This window comes from Hemiscyllium ocellatum, chromosome 7 (genome assembly GCF_020745735.1).
Source record: "Hemiscyllium ocellatum isolate sHemOce1 chromosome 7, sHemOce1.pat.X.cur, whole genome shotgun sequence".
NCBI classification, from domain to species: Eukaryota; Metazoa; Chordata; class Chondrichthyes; order Orectolobiformes; family Hemiscylliidae; genus Hemiscyllium; species Hemiscyllium ocellatum.
In genome coordinates, this window is record NC_083407.1 from 84,197,272 (window position 1) to 84,224,953 (window position 27,682).

The following is a 27,682-nucleotide window of genomic DNA, read 5'->3' on the forward strand; positions in this document are numbered from 1 at the left end:
TTTATAAGTATCAAATTCCTTGCATTCAAAAGATGTAGCTATCCTTTGAGGTCAGTGGTTTTAAAACAGTTCTTTTACATTTCAGACCACAGTTCTAAAAAGGACAAAAATATAAAGATACAGTTTTTACCATGCAAGGACTTCAGTCACACCAGAAAACATGGTCCTCTGGAAAGGATTATACCTGTGATTTTGAAATGTGCCAATTTCACCTCGTTCAGGTCCTGAACAAAATACTAGCTTTGTGCATTAAACAAGTTTTAACACAATGAAGCGAATGTTGGACAATCAGCAAAGTAATTCAGAGAAGACAGGTTGGTTGCAGAGTGGTGGATTTTGACATGAATATTGAAAATGCCTCAAAGGAAATGTTAACCATCAGCAGAGCTATTTTCAAACATAATCATGTGATTGCTGATTCTCTTGTTGGGAGGTGTATGTAAAAGGAGCTGGTGACGGAAGATAGAAAAATTGAGGTGTTAAACGCGAGCAGAGTTTGAATTTTATTATTGTACTTCACAGTTTTGTATACTTCAGTAAATGCAGTACACTGTGGCTAAGTAAGGGCTGAATCGTTATCAGGTGGGTATGGAATGTAAGAAATTGCACAAGGTCGGAAAATGGGGGTAAAGATCACCATGTGGGATAAACATGCACTGATTCCTACCGATGCAGGCAGGATGCAAAGCTCTCTCTCACCTCAGGTACCATGCCCTGAGAAGACATCAGTGACCGTGTTAATCTTTTATAGAGATACGGATCATCTTCATTGGTCATCCATTCAACCCATTTACCAGGCACTTTATAAAGATGGGTCTTTTAGCAATGAGATTTGCCAAAGACATTTTCAGTATTCATGTCAAAAACTACCTCTGCAACCAACATGTCTCCTCTGAATTGCCTTGCTGCTTGTACAACATTCACTTTATTATGTCAAGACTTGTTTAATGCACAAGGCTAGCACCACAGTCAGCCTGCACCAGCTAATGTAGCTGCAGTGGGTGTTGGAATTGGCACAGAAAGACACTCTGAGCAGGAAAGAAAGGCTTAGTAATTGCACAATAGTGCAGAGAGCATGCTTCATGGTTCTCAAATACAACTTTGCTGCAGGAAAGAAGATGGAAGGAGGGTAGTCGTCAAATGACGGGGGAAAGAAGTCTAAACAGATGTTGCAATTTCAGTGGAGAAACAACAAACTGCCGAAATGCTGACTTCTCCACCTCCTGATGCAATTTCAGTGGAAGTAAACAGTTTAAAAAGGATGCAAAGAAAAACCCAGAAACAACAGGCTTAGTCAACTTATCTTGGGTTGTGGTGAAGTTTCTAGAAATGATAACTTAGGACAAAATTAACAATCATTTGGGCAAATGTGGGTAATACATGTGGAAGCAATGGCCTAATACTATTATTGCTAGACTATTAATCTAGAAAGATGAAAGTGAGGACTGCAGATGCTGGCGATTAGAGTGGTGCTGGAATTGCACAGCAGGTCCGGCAGCATTTCGGGCAGGAGCCCTTCATCATTCCTGATGAAGGGGTTCTACCTGAAATATCGATTTTCCTGCTCCTCGGATGCTGCCTGACCTGCTGTGCATTTCCAGCACCACTCTAATCTTGACTATTAATCCAGAAACTCAGTTGATGTTCTGAGGACCAGGTTTTGAATCCCACATAGACTGTGGAATTTGAATTCACCTTTTTTAAAAATCTGGAATGAAGAACTGCTGTAAAACCCACCTGGCACACCAACGTCCTTCACGGACACCTGGTCTGGCCTACATTTGACTCCAGAACCATAGTAAAATGGCTGATTCTCAACTAGCCTCTGAAGTGGCCTTGCAAGCCACTCAGTTGTGTCAATCACTATGAAGCCTCAACAAAGAAACAAAATTGAATGGCCACCTAGCATTGACCTAGGCACCAGAAAAGATAACTGCAAAAACAGCCCTAGCAAACCTGAAAAATCCTCCTTACTTAAATCTGGGGGCTACTGCCAAAACGAAAGAGCTATCTTGCAGCATAGTCAAGCAAGATCCTGAAATAGTCAAACTCATGGAATCATACCTGACAATCTCAAACATCACAATCAACATCCCCAAAATATCCTGACCCACCACCAGGTGAGGCATGACAGTGGTGGCAGAACAGTGGTATATAGATGGGAGGGAATTGCCCTGGGAATCCTAAACAGTGACTCCAGACTCCATGACATCTCATGTCTTCAGATGAAAGATGGAAAAGGAAACCTCCTGCTGATTACCACATACCATCCTCCCCCAACTGGTAAGTCATTACTCCTTCATGTTGAGCAATGCTTGGAAGAAGCACCGAGGGTGGCAAGGCACAAAATATACTCTGGGTGAGGAATTTCAATGTCCACCACCAAGAATGGCTCAGAAGCAGCACTACTGATTGAACTGGTCAGGTCCTAAAAGGCATAGCTGCTAGACTGGGTCTGCAGGAGGTGATAAGGGATCCAAGAGGGAAAAACATACTTGACCTCCTCTTTACCAATCTGTAGCTACAGATAGTATCAGTAAGAGTGGCCACCGCACAGTTCTTGTGGAGACAAAATCCCACCTTCACAATAATAGCCTCCAATATAATGTGTGGCATTATCTCCATGCCAAACGGGACAGACTTCAAACAGATCCAGCAACTTGAGTCTGGGCACCCATGAGCTGCTACAGGCAACCAACAGCAGCAGAAGTGTACTCCAGTGAAATCTGCAACCTAATGGCACACATATCCCCCACCCAACCATTATGCGAGGGGATCAATCCTGGACAGTATAGGAGGGGGCATTCAAGGAGCAACACAAGGCATAACTAAAAATGAGGAGTCAACCTAGTGAAACTACCAACTAGGACTACTTGCATGCTAAACAGCATAAACAGCAAGTGAGAGACAGAGCAAAGCAATCCCACACCAACGGATCAAATCTAAACTCCACATCCTGCCAAAGCCAGCTGCAAATGAGGGTGAATAATTAAACAACTCACTGGAGAAAGAGGCTGCACAAATATTCCCATCCTCAAAGATGGAAGAGAACTAACTCATCAGTGCAAAAGCTAAGGCTGAAACATTTGCAACAATCTTCAGCCAGAAGTGCCAAGTGGATGATCCATCTCAGCCTTCTCCTGTGGTCCCCAGCAATACAGTGTTCAGCCGCACTCTACATGATATCAATAAATGGTTGGCAACACTGGAAACTGCAAATTCTATGGGCGCTGACAACATCCTGGTATTGAACTGAAAACAAAACATGCTGGAGATCACAGCGAGTCAGGCAGCATCCTTGGGGAGAGAGCAAGTTAACGTTTCAAGTCTAGATGACTCTTCATCAGAGCTGAAGTGAAATATGGAGGGCCAGCATTTATGCAATCGTGGATGGGGGTGGGGGGGGGCGGGGGGGGGGGGGTGGTGTTGGGAGTGCTGGGGGAGAAAGGATGTTGACGGTTCAGATTAAGTGATTGGAATACGAGAATGGCAGAACAATGGGTGTGTCTAACTGCCAAAACTTTGAAGTCCAATTGTTTTGCCATTCTCACATTCACAACTCAGTCCTAAATGGCCTACACTATAAACTGTAATCCCTGCTTCTAGACATTGGGAATATCATTCCTGCATTTACTCTGTCTAGTCCTGTTATAATTATAGATTTATATGAGATACCCCATATCTTCTAAACTCCCAGTAAATATAGTCCTAACTGATCCAGCCTTGCTTCATATGTTAGTCCTACTAGCCCACAAATCAGTCTGGTAAAGGTTCAAAACACTCCCTCCATAGCCAGAACATGTTTCATCACACAAGGAGATCAAAACTGCATACAATATTACAGGTGAGGTCTCACCAAGGTCCTGTACAATTGCAACAAGACATCCTCTCTCTCTTGTATTCAAATCCTCTAAGGTGGCCAACATAAAATTTGCACTCTTCAATATCTGCTGTACCTGCATACTTATTTTCAGCAACTAGTGGACAAAGTCACCAGGTCTTATTGTAACTCTCCCTTTCCCAATCTATCACCATTCAGATAATAATCCTACTTCCTGTTTTTGCGACAAATCTCAATTTATCCACATTATACTTCATCTGTAATGCATTTTTCCACTCATTCAACTTGCCCACAAATATCTCTGCAGCCTCCTCACAGTTCACCCTCCCATCCAATTTTGGGTCTGCAAACTTGGAGATATTACATTTCGCTCCATAACCTAAATCATTTACGTACATTGTAAATAGTTGTGCATTGTCCTAGCACCAATCTCTATGTAACCCATGAGTCATTGCCTGCCATTTGGAATGAGATCAGTTTATTCCTGTTTCCTATTTGCCAACCAGTTCTCTATCCATGTCAGTAGACTATCCCCAATTCCATGCACTTTAACCGGCATCCTAATCTCTTATGTGGGTCCTAATCCAATGCTTCCTGAAATGCCTAAGTAAGTCACATCACTTCTTATCCCTCATGAACTCTTAGTTACATCCTCTCCAGTAGATTAGTCAAGCATGATTTCACTTTCTGGACTCTGGATCCTGTAACAAAATCAAAAACTGCTGGAAAAACTCAGCAGGTTTGGCAGCATCGCTGGAAAGAAAGCAGAATTTCGGTTCCAGTGACCTTTTGTCAGAATTGGACACAAAACACTAACTCTACTTTCTCTCCACGGATGCTGCCAGACCTGCAGAGTTTCCTCAACAATTTCTGTTTCAGTTTCAGATTTCTAGTATCTGCAATTCTCTGTTTTATTTTACTGCCTGATCCTGTCATTGCTTTCCAAGTGCACTGCTAATAAATCGTTTACAATGGATTCGAGCATTTTTCCCTCTGAAATAGGAGCCAAAATCTATTAACCATCCTGATTACCTGATGCACCCGAGTTAGTTTTTCGTGTTCCATGTAAAAGTGCCCTCTTGTTTTTGCTACCAAACCTCAATTTATCCATATTACACTTTGTGTTGCAGGTTTCTGCAGTTTTTATCCATTAAAATAATATTCTGTTCCTCTTTTCTCCCTTTCAAAATTAACAACTTCACATTTTCTCAAATTATACTCCATTTGTCAACTTGTTGCCCACTTAAACTATCAATTACTTGGAATGCCCCTGTCCAAGGGGGATTTGATCAACAATTTCAAAATAGATTTGGTCATACACTTGAAAAGATTAAATTTTGGGGCAAGAGCAGACGTGTGCACGTCTCTTCAAAGAACTGACACAGACTTATTGGGTTGAATGGCTTCCTTCTGCATTGTATCATTTTATGAATCATTTAACTCAGTTCTTTATAAAAATGCATTTAAAATTGATGGGTCCGAGAGAAAAGAAGAACACGGTTATATATTTTTGAAGCCAATATACATTTAAACAATGCTCCATACACATTGAAGTGGATGGAATACATTGTTGTTTCATATTCTCCTGCTGCAAAATAAATAAATTTTTGGAGGGACAATTTTTTGATTCTATGTGAGACTGGCTCATAAATCAAATATTCCTTGTAAAAATAGAGCTGAACTTTAAGATGGTAGGATGTTGATCACTGCTCCTGACCTCTTGGCACAGCAGATCAATGAATGTTGTTATTCACACAAGCCACGCGTATTATTGAAGCACGGGCTTGGAGCAGTGCAGAACACCAATAAATATCAGCCGAAGTAAAATTGTGAAATTAGCCATGTAAGCAAAAATTTAAACAACCACTGGAATTACATAACTAATTACTGTTTTTCACAAAGTAGAAAGATAGCAGCTTCACTTCTGTTCCTGAGTGCAATTATTTTTAAGCACTTTTAAGACAATGAAATCCATCTTGAGTTACAGTTCAAAATTTTCAAAATGGTTCCATGCATATCCTGAGAGAAATTAAAACTTCTTCTGTGGATGAAATGCTAAAATGAAACAATGGAATAGCTTACATTTTGTTAAATGTACCAAAATTGCATTGAAAGATTTTAATGGTAGATTATGGGCAAAATCTTATTGCATCAGCAAATAGCCTGATGGCAGTACCAGAAGAGAGCTCTGTGGAGAGGCCTTTTCGCTGGCGACATACAATCATGGGACAACTAATGCTTGATTGAGAGACATGACTATTTGTGTGTTTGGGTGGGGAGACAATGACTGTGGTCACAGTCCAGGAGCCATATTTACTTCGCACCTGGGTGGGTAACTGTGGCACGATGCAGATGGCCTGAAAAGATTAACTCTTAAGTCTTTGAATAGCTTCTCCACAAATGATTGTCTCTGGAAGGAACTAGGAGACACCGAGGACTGCAGATGCTGAGGAGTCAGAGTCAAAACGTGTGGTGCCAGAAAAGCACAGCAGGTCAGACAGTATTCGAGGAGCAGGAGAGTCGATGTTTCAGGATAAAGAACCCACGCCGGAATGTCAACTCTCCTGTTCCTCGCATGTTTCCTGACCTACTATGCTTTTCCGGCACCATATTTTTCAACTTTGGCAGGAACTAGTCAGTTCTAACCGTCTGTTGTAGTTGTTCCAGACTGTTCGTTTACCTGTACTGTTAACAAACGTGTGACCTAGGTTAGTTTGATATCTTTTAGAAAATACCAATGCTTCTTACCAAGAGTAATGTAGTTAACCAAAATAATGTTACTGTAACTTGTTCCTTAGTTGGTATTTAATTGTTACTTAAGACCAAGGTTCATCTACCAAGGTTTTGCATGGTCATCCCTCAGCACTTAATAAGTCACCAGACCAGTATTAAAAAGAAATATTAGTAGCAGCATATCTAGCTGAAAAGCATCCTGAGAGTCAACTACAAACATCTCTCACAATCACATTTACTCCCTGCAAGTCAGCAGAGTCATTCTGCAATCTGACAGGAGCATTTTGAACTTGAATTGCTGCCACTTCTTATCACCTGGCAAACTTTGGTCCCTGAATCTGCAAATCAACACCCTGCACACTCCCCCAGTCAACCTTCGTGCCACACAAGAGCCAGGCAATAATCATCTCCAGTAAGAAACAAATAATCTAACCATCTCCACTTGACACTCAATGACATTACCATCACCAAATCCCCAACTACAACTTCTTAGGAGTTACCAGAGACCAGAAACTGAACTGAACTCGCCATATGAATACAGTGGTTACAAATGCAGGTCAGAAGCTAAGAATGCCAAAGTCAGCAATTCATCTCCTGACTCCCCAAAGCTTGTCCACCAGCTACACATGTCAGGAATGTGATGGAAACTCCAACTTTACCTAGAAGCTTGATACATCCAGGATAAAGCCACCCGTTCAAGCCCACATATCCACAAACGTTCAGTCACTCCAACACTGACGCTCAGTAGCAGCAGTATGTACTGCCTATAAGATGCATTGCAGAAATTCATCAAAATCCTTAGACAGCACCTTCCAAACCCACAATCACTTCCATCTCGAAGGACAAGGGCAGCAGATCCATGGGAACACCACCTCCTGCAAGTTCCCCTTCAAGCCAAAAAAATCACCATCCTGACTTGGAAATATATTGCCTTTCCTTCAGTGTCACTGGGTCAAAATCCTGGAATTCCTTGCCCAATAGCAATGTGAGTCCACCCTACATAAGATGGACTGGAGTTCAAGGTTGAAGCTCACCACCACCTTCTTAAGAACAGCTTGGGATGGGCGATAAATATTGGCTCAGCTGGCGACATCCAAATTCCATGAATGAATATATAAAACAAATTTTAACCTTCCTTCCATGACCACTGCCTGGCCTTCTGTGACCCTTGAGATACGCACGATCCTTGAAAAACATTCTGACAACCTAGAGCTGCTCCTCCACCACCATTTAGCTGCCTTCTGACAAACTGGGCATACCACCCCAACCTCCACCTAACATCACTCTAGACTTGCCTCGTCATCTTTGATCCTCACTCTATCACCCTGAACCAATGATACACAACTTTCAGAGCCTCACCGCTGACATACCCTTAATCACCCTTAAGTGCCATACTTGTGGTATATATGGTCAAGTTTCTTTTGCCTCTGCTATTCACATTCCCTCCCTCCCTCCCTCTCTGCTCCCTGCAACCCTTCTTAGGGCAGCCAGGACTTTTCAGAGTCTTGCCACCTTCTTTCTCACAAAACCATGCCCCTAACTTTCTAAATATCTGTCACCTACTCCCCCCACCCCCCCTCCCCACCCCGCCCCCCACCTTCCATGAATAGATACACACATTCCCTCTTTCCAGCATCACATTTTTCAACTCTGGTCTCCAGCATCAGCAGTCCTCACTTTCTCCTAGTTGATCTTAACCCACTTTTTAGTAACCACATGAGCTCAATACAACTGCTCAGTCTCTTCATCCAGGGTCCAATAAATTTCCCTCTGCAAGAAAAGCAGCTCCTACTCACTCCAAATAAATCAGGAAGACTATTATCCTGCTTGTTGCACTCTATCTTTAGCTAGTCATGAATCTGAAGCTAGATGGTTTTCATTTGCTCTCGATCTCATCATAAAGTTATAAATTATCTGGTCAACAAGTGGCTTAATTAGTATACATGTTAATGCAATAATTGTAGCTCTTCCTGCTCGACATCAAGAACTACCAATTTGCTTCCTTATTTTCAAACTGCCATTAGGAAACTGTCATTTCTCCTTCCTGTTCATACTACCTCATTGCTTTGTTTCTCGGGAAGTGCATGAGATCCCACCATTTGTAAGCTTACTGGGAAGTATTTGTATTATTGTTACATTTGATCACAGCAGTCAATTGAGCCTCACAAATATTTTATAGCTGGTTTCAACAATATATGCTAAAAAAAATTATGTAGTGCTGTTTTTGTTGTGACTTCATGAGTGAAATACTTCAAGCAGGCAGTGATTTTGAGGTGTCACCAATCTTACAAATTCAGAAGGATTCTTTAAGCGAAGAAACAAAACAAAACTAATTGATAGCTTGCATTTATATAGCAACTTTCACAAAGCAAAATGGCTTCGGTGCTAACACAATCTTGCTATTAACTAATTACTAAATCTGAGAATAGTAGGATATATATCGCAAAGGTTAGTACATTGAGTCAAAGAGCTTTTGCAGCACAGAAAATGGCCCTTTGACTCATTGTGTCCACATCAGTCATCAAGCATACACCCATTCTCATCCCATTTTGCCCCACAGCCTTGTATGTTACAGCATTTCGAGTGCTCATCTAAATACTTCATTAATGTCTTGAGGGTTCCCTCTTCTGCTACCCTTTGAGGCAGTGAATGCAAGGCATGCATCACCAGATAAGAAATATACTTCGTCTATCATAGAGCTCATCAAATCATAGAGCTCCATAGCAAGGAAACAGACCCTGCAGCGCAACTTGTCCACACTGACCAGATATCCTAAACTGAATTAGTTGCATTCACCAGCATTTGGCCATATCCTCGAAAACCTTCCTATTCAGTTGTCTATCCAGATGCCTCTTAAATGTTGTAACTTTATCCTTTCCAACTAAATTACAGTATCTTTACCATATCATCAAACTCAGTATTTAACACACACAGAAAGTTTGCCTCCAATATCTTATCCAGAAGACCGCACCAAATATTAATCACTCTGCATGAACTGTCACCTTATATTGGTTCTGAATTTACTTTGAAAACACTGTACTTGTTCTCTTTGTGTGCAATTTTGTCTTAAAACATTGCCTGACAAAAAATGAACATAGTAGTCAAGTTATGGCCTAATCAAAGTAGAACATGCAACTATAAAAACAGGCCATTTGGCCCAAGCAGTCAAGTTTATGGTTCATATATGTCTTCCTCAACCTTGTTTGTCCAACTCTATCATCATAAACTCCCTTTCTTTAATTCCCTCTCACATGCTTTTCTGGTCTCCCTTTAAATCCATCAACACCATTCCCTTTGGTGCGAGTTCCACACTCCTAATCTCTTTGTATTCTCAGAAACGTGAACAGAAATTCTGGGTCGAATGACCCTTCCTCAGAACTGAAACATTAACTCTGAATTTTCTCCATAAATGCTGCCACATCGGCTGAGCTTTCGCACCACTTCCAGTTTATGTTTCTGAGTTACTGCATCTGTAGTTCTTTTAGTTTCCCTCCGTAGTCTTCTTTGATATACTCCTGCACTGCTCCTTCAGCTCCATAAAATTAGTTTTTCTTCATTTTATTTCCCTAAACCTGGTCATAAATTGTACAGTATTACAGCCATTATTACTCAATGTTCCTTTTTTTTATCTTCTCTAGTTCTTTCGCTTTTATTTGATTCAGTAGTAGATCCTGCCTTGTTTGACTTTTTACATCACAGGTTAAAATCAGCCCTGTACACATTGAAGGAACTCCCTTCCTTATTTCCTTTTTCCAACTCAACTGACCAATTAATAAATTTACCAAGATTCTTGCTCATATTCTTTTATTTATTTTCCTAATTTGTTTGGATATTTCATCTGCCTCCTCTCTTCCACTATAAGTATCCTGATTGGTGGAATTGATTTCTTTTTTAATCTCTATTTACATAGATTCTATTTCTACCTCAAGTTGTCTGGTTATTCCACTGCCATTACACAGCTACTCCTCCTACCTGCTAACCTCTCTTTACCTTTTCTAAATAAAGGATAATCTGCAATGATTAATATCCAGTCTTAATTTTTCGTGCCATTTCTCAGTAATGATGACTATATCTGGAACTTCACATCAAACGATCTTCAGTTCTTCTATATTATTCGGGATCTTGGGTGTACTGCAGTACAGATACTTTAAATTATTTTTAATTGCAGTTTTTATCAGTTTATTTTTAACTAATGTTTTCACATCTCTATTCTATAACTGGTCCGTAATACCTGGTCACTTATGTCTATCAATTCACACTATTCAAGGCCCACCTAATCAGACATTTCATCTCTTACAGATTTCACCTACCATGGTCTTAACCATTTGAAGCCTTTGCCACCTCTCTAAATATGCTTCCTGTTGGGAAACTTGCAAATTGCAGAACATCAGAAAGCTCATTCACAGAAAGAGTAGCAAGAATAATAATAAATGGAATTTTAGCATTTATTGCTGAAGGAATGGAGTATGAAAGTAAGGAAGTGTTGTTGCAAATGTACAAGGGCACTAGTGAAATCATATCTGGAGTACAGTATACAGTTTTGGTCCCCTTACTTGAAGAAGGATGTAATTGCATTGGAGGCAGTTCAGGGAAGGTTCATGAGATTAATTCTAGAGGTGAAATGCTCATTTTATGAGGAAAGATTAAGCAGTTCAGGCCTGTATTTGCTAGGGTTCAGAAGATAAGAGGAGGTCTAATTAAGGTATATAGAACATAGAACATAGAACAATTCAGCACAGAACAGGCCCTTCAGCCCACGATGTTGTGCCGAACATCTATCCTAGATTAAGCACCCATCCATGTACCTATCCAATTGCCGCTTAAAGGTCGCCAATCCCACCCCTGACATCTCCCCTATACCTTCCACCCTTCACCTTAAATTTATGTCCCCTTGTAACACTCTGTTGTACCCGGGGAAAAAGTTTCTGACTGTCTACTCTATCTATTCCTCTGATCATCTTATAAACCTCTATCAAGTCACCCCTCATCCTTCGCCGTTCCAACGAGAAAAGGCCGAGAACTCTCAACCTATCCTCGTACGACCTATTCTCCATTCTAGGCAACATCCTGGTAAATCTTCTCTGCACCTTCTCCAAAGCTTCCACATCTTTTCTAAAGTGAGGCGACCAGAACTGCACACAGTACTCCAAATGTGGCCTAACCAAAGTCCTGTACAGCTGCAACATCACTTCACGACTCTTGAATTCAATCCCTCTGCTAACGAACGCTAATACACCATAGGCCTTCTTACAAGCTCTATCCACCTGAATGGCAACTTTCAAGGATCTATGTACATAGACCCCAAGATCCCTCTGTTCCTCCACCTGACAGAACCCTACCGTTAACCCTGTATTCCGCATTCTTATTTGTTCTTCCAAAATGGACAACCTCACACTTGGCAGGGTTGAACTCCATCTGCCACTCCTCAGCCCAGCTCTGCATCATATCTAAATACACACCAATACAGATTACTGTTCTTTAGTGACTAGCCAAGAGCTGTGTGTGTGGTGTTATATATCATGCTGATACCTACTCCTGCAGTCGCTGTAATCTCGATGGTCAGGGCGATACTGTTTGCAGAGTCGCTCTAAGATGAGTTTGTAATGCATCAGCCTCTGGATTGGCTTCAGCAGGAATGTGTTCAGAGGTAAGTAACAGACCTTCTGCAGCTCAAACTCTTTGTAAACACCCTCCAATTTCTTGGATTGCTTGGTGGCTCTCTCCAATTCCATTAGAACTTCATCATATTTCTGTAGCTAACTGGTGAACTCCTCGAGAGCGCACATGTATATATGATTCTAACGGGATTGGCAAAGTAGATGTAGAAGAGATATTTCCCCCTGGGCAATCTAGAATGAGAACTCAAAGTTTTCAGTGTAAAGGTGGCAAAAAGGAGGGATTACTTCTCTGAAAGAGTTCTGAATCTGTGGAATTTACGACCCCCAAGAGTGTGGTGGATGTGAAGGCACTGACTGAATTTGAGGAGGCAGACAGATTATTAATTAGTAATGGGTTAAAGGGAGATGAAAGTGGAGTTCAGGCTGATATGAGATTAGCTATGGTCATATCAAATGGTAAGGCAGGCTTGTGGGGGTGAATTGCCTACTCCTACTCCTAGTTTTACATCCTTTTGACACTGGTCTTAATTCCATTCAAGTCTAGTTCCTTTCTATCCTGCTACTGTACTTATGTTCTCCAAAAAATAACTCTTCTTATCCACATCAGCCTAATGCTTCTGACATATCGACCTCTATGTCAATTTGCACATGATTTTGATGTTAATCCACAGATCATTACTCTTGAGGTCATGCTTTTCATTTGGCTCCTAAATTGTCACATTCCCTTTCACCTCAAGCATGAAACAGGACAACTGGATTCAGAGAATCACAGAATTGCTATGGTACAGAAAGAGGTCACATGGCCAATCATGTCCCTGAATAAGCATTACGTCTAAGGTAGGAGAATAGCAATTTTTCCATTATTCTGAAACTTGCTTCTATTTAAATAATCATATAATGCCCTTTGAATACTGAAATTGATCATGTCTCCGCCAAGAAACGTGTTCCTATTTGAATCACCCACTTAATGAAAAAGTGTTTTCTTACATCACATTTGTTTCTTTTGCAAATTACCTTATATCTTGCTTTCCAAACTTCTGAGAGAGCAAATTACTGCAGATGCTGGAATCTGCACCGAAAAAAAAATATGCTGGAGATCACAGCTGGTCAGACAGCACCCATGGACAGGAAACAAGCTAACATTTCAAGTCCACATGACTCTTCATCAGAATTGAAGTGGAGTGGGCAACATTTCTGCTGTAATAGGTGGTTAGGGGTCGTGAACGTACAGCGTTGGTGGAGAAAAGGTGTTGATAGTTCAGATTATGTGATCGGAATGTGAGAAAGGCAGAAAGAGTGTGTCTAACTGCCAGACTTTGAAAGACAGCAGACAGTCCCACTGGAGTAGGGGGAGGGCAGAGAGGACAGGGTGACAGGGAATGTAACAATCTAAAAGAAAGAATGAAACGGGAATCGGTTCACAAGTTGAAGGTGTTAAACTCAAGTCCAGAAGGCTGTAAAGTGCCTAGTCTGAAGAGTGTATGCTCTTTCAAGTCTGGCAGTTAGACATGCCATTGTTCTGTCATTCTCACATTGCGATTACATAATCTGAACTGTCAACATCTTTTATCTTCCAGCACTCTATATCCTACGACCACCCTCCGCCAAAATAAAGCATAAATGGTACCACCACCACACTTCACTTCAGCTCTGATGAAGACTCATTTAATTCGAAATGCTAGCTCGCTCTTTCTCCATGGATGCTGTCGGCCCTGTTGAGATCTCCAACATTTGTTGCTTTCTGAGAGGTGGAATAGTTCCTCCCTATCTATTTTACACAGACCCTCATGCTTTTGAAAATTCCTATCCAATATCCTCTTGGTCTTCTTCTCTCCTTCTTTGAGAGAAGAAAATTCAACACCAGAGTTGACTGCAGATTGGACTGAGTCCAGGCTTTTCTTATCAGAGTTTTATTTCAATTCATATAACACAACTCTAGCCACACTGATTGTTTCCCCCCCCCCCCCCCACCCCGAATATTATCAACCAACCTGCCCAGGGATGTTATGACACATCTCTGGAGCAGGTGGGACTTGAACCCAGGTCTTTGTGACTCAGACATAAAGACACTATCAGTGTGCCACAATAGCCCTATGTATGCAGTCAAGTGTTCACCCAATTATACCTTAATTGACATAAAAGATTCAATTGTTTCCTAGTTCCATTTGGTCTCAGGTATGCCTCCCAAATCCTAGCAGATGATGACAGAAAACAAACCCAAATTCTCCAATCTACCTTTGTAACTGAAATCTGAAACCATCCTTCTCAATCTCTTCTGCACTCTGTCCAATGCATTCATATGCTTTCTAAAGTGTGGTACCCAGAAATATGCACAGTACTCTAGCTGAGGTCCAACTAGTGTTTAGACATGTTCAGCATAATTTCCTTGCTTCTGAACTCTGTGCCCTTATTAATAAATCCTATTGATATGCATCCCATATAACTGCTTAGTCTACCTAAGCTACCAGCTGTAATGGCTCATGCACATGTACACTGAGGTCTCTCTGCTCCTGCATAGAGATTGCACCCTTTTATTTTGTACTGCATGTCCAAATTATTTCTGCCAGAATGTATCACCTCACTTCATTTGCCTACTCCACCAACTTATCAATGTCCTTTTGTAGGTTCACTTTCTCTCTTCTCAATGCTTCCAAGTTTTATATCATCTGGAAACATAGAGACTATTCACGGCATATCAAGATCGAGATAGCTTTATAGATTAGGAAAAGCAAGGGTCCCAAAACGAACCCTAGAGAACTCCACTACAGACCTCCAGGGCAGCCCTAATAAATTTTAATTTGTTTCCAATCCCTCTGTCAATTTTGGATCCAGGTTGGTACTGCCCCATTTATTCTATGAGCTTTAACTCATGTTGTATGACACTTTATCAATCATCTTTTGGAAGTCCATGTTCACTACGTCAACATCACATTCCAGCTTTTCCAGATTCCTCTTAGCCTTCTAAGCCACAGTGCTTTGTTCTGCATTGTTACTGTTGCCTGCAATTTTTATCCAAGTTCTCACAGGTACTGACTGTATTTTGATTTTTCTTTCCTCAGGCCACCCTGAACAAACACTCTCAAACTCTTATGAATTTTGGCTATCTATCTCCCTGACTGTAACACTGCCACCATCCTCAAGTTGTATTTTCCTCTGTGCTGTGACCCCGGTGCAGTTCAGTTCTGGATCGAACCGTACCAAAAAACCTGTTTGTGTTTCTAACTCACACTCCAGTTTTACTCAAGTTTGTCAGTAAATTAGAAACAAAAGCATAGGACTTCTCTTGGACTAATTATTGACAAATTCAAAGTTTCACAGTTCAACACCCAGTCCCACCTGCAACCTTTTTTACACAAGGAATGAATTAATCATCTAGAGGCCCTCTAGTGGCACAGTGGTAGTGTCCCTATCCTTGGTCCAGAGACATGTAATAACATTTCTAAACAAGTTGATTAGAAAAATAAGTTTATTAATCAACTGTGTCCCTTTTAATCCCAATACTTGAGACTAACATCAAGACTGCAAGCCAAAGTGACTGAATGCAGACTCATTTGCCTCAGATACAGATATTCAGGCCAGTCTCACTGTCTTCATGTTTCCATATAATAATATCCTGACATTTAACCTAGCCAGCCTTCCCCAGTCTACTAGACTCATCACTTAAGAACATCCATGTTTACAACCGGATGTTACTTGTATCTCCAAAAGGTGATGATAAACACGTTTTTGCTTGAACATCTATCGCAGATTGTGGTATCCTACGTATAATGTTTATTCTGGGTCGAAGCTGCTGTAATAGAGTGCCTGACAATTTCATGAATCATCTCTCCTATCCACAGTGATTGTGGTATTGTATCTTAAATACACACAGAGTATATCCAATTAAATTTTGGTGAATTCTGTGAATTACAGAATTGAAATTTAACCAGTCTCCTGGTTTGCTCAACTGGTTCTCTACTGAGGCAACTCCACTACTCAATACAACACCACAGGAAGTATAGCTATGTAACTTGCTAACACCGGTCTGCTGGCTTTCTATGTTTTGTGCACAAGTACAATAAGTACGTTTGTGTTGCAGCTATCTGCATTTTTTCTCCATTTAAATAATATTCTGTTCTTTAGATCTCCCTTCCAAAATGACAAATCACACTCGCATGATTATCACCACTACCTTGGGGAAGGTGATGACCTAGTGGTATTATTGCTAGAATATTAACCCAGAAACTCAGCAAATGCTCTGGGGACCTGGGTTCCAACCTCACCACAGCAGATGGTGGAATTTGGATTCAATAAAAAAGATTTGGCATTAAGAAACTTACTGATGACCAATTGTCCAAATAACTGTAGATGAGGAAATCACAAACAGTTCTGTTCTGTTTTTGTTTCAGCAATTTTTATTCATTGTTGATTGCCAGAAAAACCCATCTGGCTAATGAATGTCCTTCAGGGAAGGAAATCTGCCATCCTCACCTGGTCTGGCCTACAATGACTCCACAGCCGCAGCAAAGTGCCCTCAACTGCCTTCTGAAATGGCCTAGCAAGCTATTCGGTTGTATCAATTGCTTCGAAGTCTCAACAAAAAAATGAAAGCAGACTAACACCCTGGTATTGACCTAAGCACCAGAACCTAGCACTGACTTTGGCAATGGAAAAGACAACAACAAAATTCTCATTACAAATGTCTGGAGCGTTGTGTCAAATTTGGGACAGCCATCTCAAAGACTAGTCAAACAATAGCCTGGCATAGTCACACTCTCAGAATCATAACTTACAGACAATATCCTACATACCACCACTGTCCTTAGATATGTTCCATCCCAGCTGACTGGATAGAGCTTGCAGAGGTGGTAGCGTGGCGGTATACAATTGGGAGGGAGCTGACTCCCATCCTCAACACTGACTCTGGACTCATGATGCTTTATGGCCTCATGTTAAACATGGGCAAGGAAACTTCCTTGATTGCTATGTACCATCCTCCCTCGGCTGATGAATTAACACTCCTTCACGTTGAGCAACACTTGGAGGAGGAAATGAAGGTCATAAGGGCAAAAATTGTACTCTGGGTGGGCGATTTTAAGGTCCTCGGCTCGGCAGCAGCACTGATTGGGCTGGTCAGGTCCTAAAGGACATAGCTGTTAGCCTGAGTCTGTGGCAGGTGTTGTGGAAATCAGCGAGAGGGAAAACATTCTTGACCACATCCTTACCAATCTGCCAGCTACAGATGCATCTATTCATCAGTAAGACTGACCACTGCACAGTCTTTGTGGAGATGACGTCCTGCTTTCATATTAAGAATATCCTCCAGTGCGGCAGTTGGCATGATCACTGTCCTAAATACTTCAAAGAGATATACTAACTCAAGACTGGGCATCCATGAGATGCTGTGGGTCATCAACAGCAGCAGAATTGTACTCCAACATAACCTGTAACCTCTTGACCCCGCACATCCCCCAATCAACCATTATCATCAGGCTCGGGGATCAACTCTGGCTCAATGGAGAGTGCAAGAGCAGTATTTGGCATCCCTAAAAATGAGGTGTCAACCTGGTGACTCTAGCAAACAGGACAGTTTACATGTCAAACTACATAAGCAGCTTGCGATACACAGAGCTGAGCGTTCCCACAACTAACAGATCAGATCTAAGCTCTGCGGTCCTGCCACATCCACATGCATGATGGTGACAATTAAACAACTCACTGGAGGAGGAGGCTTCACAAATATTCTCATCCTCAATGATGGAAGAGTCCAATACATCAGTGCAAAATACATCAGTATTGAAGCATTTGCAACAATCTTCAGCCAAAAGTGCCAAGTGGATGATCCACCTTGGCCTCCTCCATTAGTTCACAGATGGCAATCTTCAGCCAATTCAATTCACTAAATGTGGAGTCAAGAAATGGTTGGAGGCAAGGGATAGTGCAAAAACCAAAAGGCCATGACAACATTCTAGCAATTGTACTGAAGACCTGTGCTCTAGAACTTGCTGTTCCCCTAGCCAAGCTCTTCTAGCATGGGTACAACATTGGCACCTACCGGACAAAGCAGAAAATTGCCTAGATATGTCCAGGACACAAAAAGCAGAACAAATTCAGCTTGACCAATTACCGTCCAATCAGTCTACTCTCGAACATCAGTAAAATGGATGGAAGGTGTTATCAACAGTGCTATCAAGTCACACCTGTTCAGCAACAACCTGCTCAATGACATCCTGTTTGGGTTCTGCCAGAGCCATTCAGCTCCTAACTTCATTCCAGCCTTGGTTCAAACATGGACAAAAGATCTGAATTCCAAAGGTGAAGTAAGTGTGACAGCCCTTGACATCATGCCCACATTTGACCAAGAGAGCAAACTTTCTGCTGGTTGGAGTCATACCTGACACTCAGGAATATGGTTATGGCAGTCATCTCAGCTCGAGGAATTCCTCAGGGTAGTGTCCTAGGGGGCGAGGTCCAACCATCTTCAGTTGCTTCATCAATGATCTTCCCTTCATCATAAGGTCAGAAATGGGGATGTTTACCAATAATTGCACAATGTTCAGCACCATTTGCAACCCATCAGATACTGAAGCAGTCCAAATACAACAAGATCCGGGCAAGATCCAGCCGGGGCTGCCAAGTAACATTTGTGTCATACAAACATCAGGCAAAGACCATCTCTAATAAAAGACACTATAACCACTGCCCTTGACATTCAATGGTGCTACCATCACTGAATCCCCCACAATCAACATCCTGGAGGTCACAATGGATCAGAAACTCAACTGGACTCACCATCCAAACAGAATGGCTACAAGACCAGATCAGAGACTAGAATATTGCTGCAGATAATTCACCTCCTGACTCCCCAAACCCTGTCCACCATCTACAAGTCACAAGTCAGGAATGTGAAGGAATACTCCCAACCTGCGTGGATGAGTGCAGCTCCAACAACACTCACATCCAGGACAAAGCAGCCCGCTTGATTGGCACCAAAACCACAAACATCTTCTCGTTCCACCACCGATGCTCAGCAGCAGCTTTGTGTATTATCTACAAAATGCACGGCAAAAATTCACCAAAGATCCGCATAGAGCACCTTCCAAATCCACAACAACTTTCATGAAGGTGGTCAAGGAAAGCAGATACTTGGGAATGTTGTCACCTGTATGTTCCCCTCCAAGCCACCCATCCTGACTTGGAAAGAAATCATGGTTCCTGCAGTGCTGTTGAGTCAAAATGCTGGAATTCCCTTCCTAAGGGTATTGTGGGTGTACCTAAAGGATATGGACTGGTGTGGTTCAAGAAGGTAGCTCACCATCACCTTCTCAAGGGCACCTCAAGATAGGCAATAAATGCTGGCCAGTCAGTGATGCCCATGGTCCAAAAGAGAATAAAAAAAATCTATAAGCAGTCAGAACTGTAAAACCGTTTTCTTTAAAATTGAAAATTCACAGGCAAGATGCGAAATATTAACAGGAAAAAATAAAAATTTAGTCAACAGCTAAATGCAGTCCCAAGCTTCATTTTGGCTCAAATGTTTAGAACAAATGTAATTGTGGACTATTATGTTCAATGAAAACTCAAGAAACTCCAACCTTGGAATGCTGCAGTTTATTGCCACAATATATAAAAGTCAAATTTAAACATTACCACTCAACCTGGAGATGAAATCTGACATGTCACTGAATGGTGTAATTCTTTTATACCTTGATGTTTGATGCATTCTCATAGTTTTCATTTAATAGTTTTTGCCAAAAAAAACTATTAAAAGATCATATACATTGCAAAAACAACACATTTTCAAATGAGCAATCTTACTTTCTCGAACTAAGTACAGCTAATATTATAAAGAAAATATTTAAATAAAATTGCAATTTGCATTATTTCTTAACATAATGCTCAATCAATGAACCTTGAAAATTGATCATCAAAACAGTCGGATCACACTATTCAAAGTCTAAGTTTGTATTTAGGAATTTCTAAGAATTATGTTACAAGCTACTTCATTGGAAAAGCAGAATAAAGCATTCTCATTTGCCTGGGTATTTCAGGTAAAGAGACATCACTTTTTACCGGTATGCACAAGGATTTTCGCAGACAAGAGCTGCAATTGCCAACTTTATAAAATCGATTTTCTAATATGCTCTGGATAATGCATGAAGAAACAGTGTATTTTTTCCTCTGGGACAAGAATGACACCTTTGGTAATTGTAGTGACAAACCAGATGCTGTTAAAGAGGTTTTAAGTTGCTTAGAGTTATCTTCATGTAAACCAGTATGTTTGTCCTCTTGAAACATGATACTCCGATTCCTTTCACCTGGCCATGCATTCACAGGAGAGATATGAAATTCAGAAGTCTCCTTTGATATCAGCTCTCTTGCCATTTTATACTTAGGGACTTTTGTTCTCATCAGTGCCACTTCATTTTCTGCGATTACAGTGAGTTTCCACATTTCTATCTCCAGCAATTTCAAAGGTGTAAGATACCTGCAGCACTTTTCCCTTGGCATTATGCTTTCTTTGATAAATCGGTTGTACTGGCAGTCCTGTTCCTGGAACAATGCTGTGTGCTTCTTTACATTTTCTTCAGAAAAGATGTGTGCCACGTCATGCAAAGCCATCTCTTCCACGAAGTATTATCGTTCATTTATTGAGGAAAGGGAATTTTCACACTTCAAAATCTCAGCCAGTAATGAATACCACAAATGTCAGAATGAACCAGCTGCAGTCTTGGTTACGCTGTTAACTAATGTTGACAAAACCCTTTTAAATCATTAGTCCAACGTTGTGCATTTACAAACAGAAAACCAACCAATCTGGAAAAGCCATTCTAAGCCATACACTCCCACAATTTAAAACAGTAGCTAATCGCTATTGTTTACTCTTTAACTCTACACCAAGTATTAGTTTTATTTAAAGTATCGCAGGGCTAGGATCCAGTATTTCAATCACTTTCTTCTTTAAATAAACTAATTAACCTTTAGTATGTTAAGTTACTGCCAAAAGTATTAAAAGGATGATTATATTGTGAAGTGTTAACAGTAAAAATAATTTATAAGTTCAGAACTGAAAGAAATGCAAATTAATACAACCATACAAAGTGGCAGAACTACACATGAGTTTACTTCAGAAACAATGCTTCTATTTACTTATTATATCTACAGCATTTTATGCAGCTGCTATTTTAAATACAACTAACTGTACTTCAGCTGGACAAAAACCCATTCATGAAAGATTTATGCTTTAAAGAAAATATAATCAAAACATTCTTTCTACTGATCTGCTATAGCTTCCAGCTTTTAAATCTAATTGTAAGTCACCATTCCAGGACTATAACAATGACTGACTACGTTATTTACAACCCAGTTTCTACTGGTTTGTTCAAGTTTTTAGTGTTGTTAGGAACAATGCTAAATTGCAAATGAGGTTTTGGCTGCTTGAGAAAAAGAATAATAAAGCATAGAGTGTTTTGCCCCAATAAATGGTTCGTCCAGATCTCAAAAACTTGGTGAAACTTTTAAACTAACCTAAGATCAATTTAAAAGCTTTACGATTGGGGATTCCTCCCTCAGTACTTGCATTTCAACAGCGAAAAGAAGGCTTAAGCACATTTGTTTACATAAATGCAAAGAAGGCAATCCAGGCAGCATAACTGAAATTCCACTCAGATAGTAGCTGAGCAATATAAATAGACTAAAACCTGGCAGAAACAAATCTGGAGTTGAGTCCAAGTCTGGCAGCTGCCATATAAATGCAGACATTATCATCATGAAGGTAGCCTTGATGTGAATTGAAATGACCACTTGAAATAAAAATTGTAACCTGGGATTGGCCCATCTACAAAAGAACTCTGAGCATGTTAACCATAGAAATTTCTGGTCATTGATTAGTCAAGTATATAATTTTAAATAATTCACAGCAATCAGGCAGAGAGTAGACACTCAGCATTTACAGATTTTTCAAGAGAATAACCTTCTCTTATAAAGAAGATTTAACACAGCAAAATGTACCCTTCACCCCTACTCTGGCTCTTCACAAAGGGAAAGTAGGTACAATCCAAAATATAATATGCTTTGTGATGCATTTAAACAATGTCTTTCATATTTTTAGCCCATTACCATACGTCTCACAGCCAACCTTTGAAATGTCCTTGTTATTGCAATTCAGGCAAACACAGCTGCCAATTTATAGCTTGGGGAGATATTTGTATGTACAAGCTAGTTTAAAATGATGCTGCTGGTAAGATAAATGCTCGCCTTTTGTATGGCTATTTTCAGCTTGAACATGTTTCACGAATCAACAGTTATTGTGGAGTCAAATGTGGTTCTTTTAGTTACAAGATATTGATAGGCTTTGGAACTTTTCAGAATGGTGAAACATTTAAGATGCATTACTTGGGATAATAATAAACCACCGGGCCGGGGGGAGGGGGTGCATTTATATACTCTACGCAGGCTCATAAATTACGAATGCCACATTGTCTTGGTAAAGATCTGTGAAGTTAGCAATCTTAAGAACAAACTGTCATAAAAGGCACATGATTACCATTTTTAGGATAAAATCAAGAGATAGTGGGAAGTAAGAGAAGCAAGCTGACCATCACTCAGACCAAAGACAGAAAGACAGCTTCAATCGACAGAACAGAAAGAATGTATGTGCCCAGTCAGACAGAGGTAATGTCCTAAAGTGGATCAACTGAAAACCATTGATTGAGTATTTATGAAAACATTTTTGTACCTGGAATGATCTCGCAAATAATCAGGACCAGTAAACTGGCCCTCTCAACTCAGCTGATAATTGTAACTGACTTAGATCTTACAATTTAAGCGAGTGAGTACGCTGCCTTATAAGGGCCAGCCAGGCTCTGGAGTGTAGAAGAGGGGGGTGAAGTATTTAAGATCCTGAGAGAATCTTCGCTAGGTGGATATGGAAAAGATGCTTCCTTTTGTGGGACAATCCAGAATCAAGGGTCATAGGTTAAATAGAAGAAGTCACCCATTTGAGACAGAGATAAATATCTTTTTCTCTCTTTCAGACAGTTCATGTTTTTGGAATTCCCTTCCTCAAAAGGCAGTGGATGCAAAATCTTTAAATATTTTTAAAGTAAAAGTAGATAGATTCTTAAATTGCCAAGAGGATGAAAGATTATCAGGGTATAGAATAATGTATAGTTGAGGTTAAAATCAGATCAGCCATGATCATGTTAAATGGCAAAGCAGGCTCAAAGGGCCAAGTCATTTACTCTTGTTCCTTGTTTGTATGAACCACAAAACTTTCCACTTAAGTCAGGATCAAACTGTCAACTGGTCTGACTAATATCCTGCAACACTGTTGCTAGACTTCTCCATTTTTATGACCCCCACCCCCTGCGCTTATTTGAAGCTAATGCAGTCAATGTATTAAATAATTCACAAGATACTTTGAGAACCAATACAATGTTATTGCAAACCTTCATTAAGTAAAGCTGCTCAGTACTAAATTATCCAATTGATAGTGTTCATTCCAATTTCAGCAAATATAGCTTTCCCACATATATTAGCTCCAGCACCTCTTGCAGCCTTAAGTTACAGACAACACATTCATTTTCAAGAAATTCATGCTTCTCAGTTGAGCATTCTATTGCTGAAAGACCTAAATCTGTTCTTTCCCATTTGTAGTGATTCTCTCCCTTTGCAGCCCCTCTCCATGCTTTGTAGCTCTTCTTTCTCCCATTAAGAGTCTGTCTTTTCCTCTACTTACAGGTTTGTCTCCCAATGGCCCCAAGGCTCAGCCCCCTTCCCAAGCAAAACCATCTCCTACCAATCCCTGCCAACTCTGACTGCTCGTCACTCCAGGCTCTGGCTCACCACTCTCATTTCCTGCCCTTACAATAGTATGCCCCCAAACCCACATGGTCTCTCACCAGATGTTCTAATCTTGGCAGCCCTGCTTGCTTCCATAGCTACACTGGCATCATTCCCACATTTTCCTCTGCTAAATCAATGACTGCAACGGCATTGCCTCGTGCTCCCATGAGGGGTTTGAACAGTTCATCCACTACAGCGAAACCTTCAACCCAGACCTCAGATTCAGTAGACCATCTCTGACACCTCCCTCCCCTTACTGGCCTTGTCCATCTCTGACATCTTTCCAAATGCATTGACTCCGACAGATACCTTGACTATATCTCATCCCACACCTCCTGTAAAGATATGATCCCTTACTCCTAATTCCTCTGCCTCTGTTGTATTTGCTCCCACAATGAGCAATTCCACTCCAGGACATCCCAGATGTCCTCCTACTTCAAGGACCATAATTTCCTTCTCCTGTGATCAACAATACCCTCATTTGCATCTCCTCCATTTCCCACACCTCCGCTCTCGAATCCCACCTCCCTTAATCACAAGGATAGAATCCCCCGGTTCTCACCTTCCACTGCACTAATCTTGAAATCCAGTGCATCATTCTCCGCCACCTACAGACAGACCCCACCACCAAAAATATATTTCCCATCCCACTCCTATCAGTGTTGTGTAGGGACTGTTATCGCTCTTACTCCCTTGTTAGGTCCACACTCCCCACTAACCCCTCTCCACACCTGGCACCTTCCTTTGCTGCCATAAGAGGTGCAAACTTATGCCCACACCTCTTTCCCCACCTCCATCCAAGGCTCCAAAGGATCATTCCAACTACACCAGTTGCTCTCAATGTGATCTCTTCTATATTGGAGAGACCGAGTGCAAATTCATGGAAGGATTCAGGGAACATCTCTGGTCTATATGCACCAACCAACCCCAACTCCCTGATAACATTCCCATTCTGAGCCTCCCTCATCGCCTAAATAAGACCACCCACAAGGGTTCCTGAAGGAGGAGCACCTCATTTTCCACCTCGGGAGCCTACAACCACAGAGCCTCAACATTGAATTCACCAGCTTCCAAATCTCCATTCCCCCACCCCCATCCAAGGTCCAACCCTCCGACTCGGCATAACCCTCTTAACCTGACCTACATGTCTATCTTCCTTCCCAGGTATCCATTCTACACTTCCCACCGACCTATGACAATCACCTCCTACCTTTGCCCACCTATCAGCATCCCACCTAGCTTTGTCAAAACCTCCACTTATACCATCAGTTTCAAGGTCTACCAAAGACTTGGCAATGAGTTACTAGTTCTGAACATACTGCATTTTGGGAAAATGAATGTGCAGGATTTTACGTAGGGTCATTGGGCAATGAAAATGGTATGATGGCATGCTAGGAACATGGGAGCAGTGGAAAGAGTCTGTAGAAATGAGAGTGCATGAGGCATACCTAGGGCCTGAATTCCTGACAGTCATGATCACAACTTACTAAATTTCTAGTCAATAGGAGCAGGGCTTTTACCTTGTCATTTATACAGCTAATAGTCTGTGCTACCATCTGAGGCCTACTAGAGACAGCTGGCCAAACCCCAACCTGCTGTTGCCATCCTAGAATGAAAATTTAGCCACTGGGAGTCTCCTTATCAGAGATGGGTTTGTGGAGTTAGCAACTTTGCTGTTCATGTTTCTCACTTTTTCATGAAAATCCAGTCCTTGATATCTGCCTGCACAGGTCTATAGGATTTATTCGCATGAAATTTACGTCCAGCAGGATTAAATATACGTGACTAGCCATTCAACAAACTCTGCAGCAATATTATTGAGGAAAAGTGTGGAGGAAAACGATAGAGAAGCTGAGATTTTTCAAAAATGTTGAACATTAAAGATTCCTAATTATTAGACATATTCAAGTGGTGTTTGCAACACCCTAAAGAAACAGACAAAATGTAAATTAAAACAGATTCACTTTACCTGCCCAAGTACTTCAAGGAAAGAAGTCCTGATGGTTATCTGAAACAAAGCATACAAAATTCTGACTTTAGATAGAATCATCAAATCCCTACTGTGCAGAAAGAGGTTATTCAGCCCATCAAGTCCATTCAAACCCTCTGAAGAGCATCCCATCCAGACCCAGACTCTCATCGTATCCCTTAAACTCACATCTACCATGGCCAATCCACCCAACCTGCACATCTTTGGGCTGTGAGAGGAAACTGGAGTACCTGGAAGAAACCCACACAGACATGGGGAGAATGTGCAAATGCCACACAAACTGTCACCTGAGAACGGAATCGAACCTGGGTCCCTGGTGCTGTGAGGCAGCCATGCTAACAACTGAGTCACCATGCTGGCCCTGTTGTTGAAATGAATAAGAATTTCTGACATAACAAGACAAAGTAATGTCACTATTTTTAAAATGATTTAGTACCTGTAGAAATTACTTTTATTCAAAATGTTCATGGCTTTTTTCATACTTTAAGCACAGAGTAGGTCTCTCAGTTACTCTTTATTATTAATATTTAATGGGATTCAGCTATCAGTCAACACACATTCATTTCCAAAGAATGTCATGCAGCTGTGTTCGCAGTTATTATAATTTAACAGAATTTCTGAACCACAGACTGCAGTGAAAACTGGAAAACTCTATCTAAATATCTATCTTACTAATTAGGATTCTTCTGAAAAGAACTTAAAAGATGAACGATTGACGACAACTTTTCCTCTTTATCCATCTCTGAAATATTTATGTTTATCTGTAACACTATTCAGCTGACTGGCTTAAAATAACTACTTATTGTCCAAAGTAATTTAAAGCACGTGGGATAGGGATATTTACTGACATGGATTAAGGACTGATTAACAGAAAGAAAACAGACAGCAGGGATAACCAGGTCATTCTCGGGTTGGTAGGCTATAACTATTGGAGAACCTCAAGGATCAATGCTTGAGGCCCAATCTATCAAGAATGCTTTGGCTTTGGGATCAAACATAATATTTCCAAATTTGCAGTTAACGTAAAACTAGGTGAGAATGTATGTTGTAAGGGGTTTCAAGGGGATTTGGACAGTTCCAATAGTGGGCAAGAACATGGCTTATAAAATATAAAGTTGTTAATTGTAGGAGGAATTGAAGGTGCACTGTATTTCTTCAATTATGAGAAATTGGCAAGTCTCAGATGCAAAGGGATGCAAAGCTTTTAAGTAACTAAGAGAAAGCATTCGGGTGCAAGAATTAGGAAGACAAATGGAATGTTTGTCTTCATCACATAAGGATTTATGTATTAAGTGAAGATGACTTGCTTCAATTGTATACAATTTCAGTGAGAACACACCTGGAGTATTATGTGCAGGTTTACTCCCCTGACCCAAGAAAGGATTTACATGCCAGAGAAGGATTGGCATGGAGGTTGAGCAGATTAATTACTGGGATGATTGGAAGTCCCATGAGGAAACTGAGCCTGTATCCTTCAGAGTTTAGAAAAATTAGAGTGATCTAATTGAAACATTAAAAAAATCTTAAAGGGCTAGAGAACGTAGATGCAGAAAAGATATGTCCCCAGGCTTGGCGGGTATAGCACCAGGGGACACAGTCTCAGAATAAGAGACATACCATTTATGAGGTGAGATGAGAAGGAATTTTTTTTCATGCAGAGGAAACAGAATCCTT

The 27,682-nt window shown here is 40.8% G+C and overlaps 1 protein-coding gene across 1 annotated transcript in view; it reads right to left on the reverse strand.

Annotated features, from left to right (window-relative positions):
- Positions 1-27,682, reverse strand: part of pgap1 (post-GPI attachment to proteins inositol deacylase 1) — a 145,028-nt gene that overhangs the window by 50,365 nt on the left and 66,981 nt on the right. Inside the window, exon 19 of the mRNA XM_060828014.1 lies at positions 25,988-26,026. Within this exon, the coding sequence (XP_060683997.1) occupies positions 25,988-26,026 (39 nt within the window). The remainder of the gene's footprint in view (positions 1-25,987; positions 26,027-27,682) is intronic.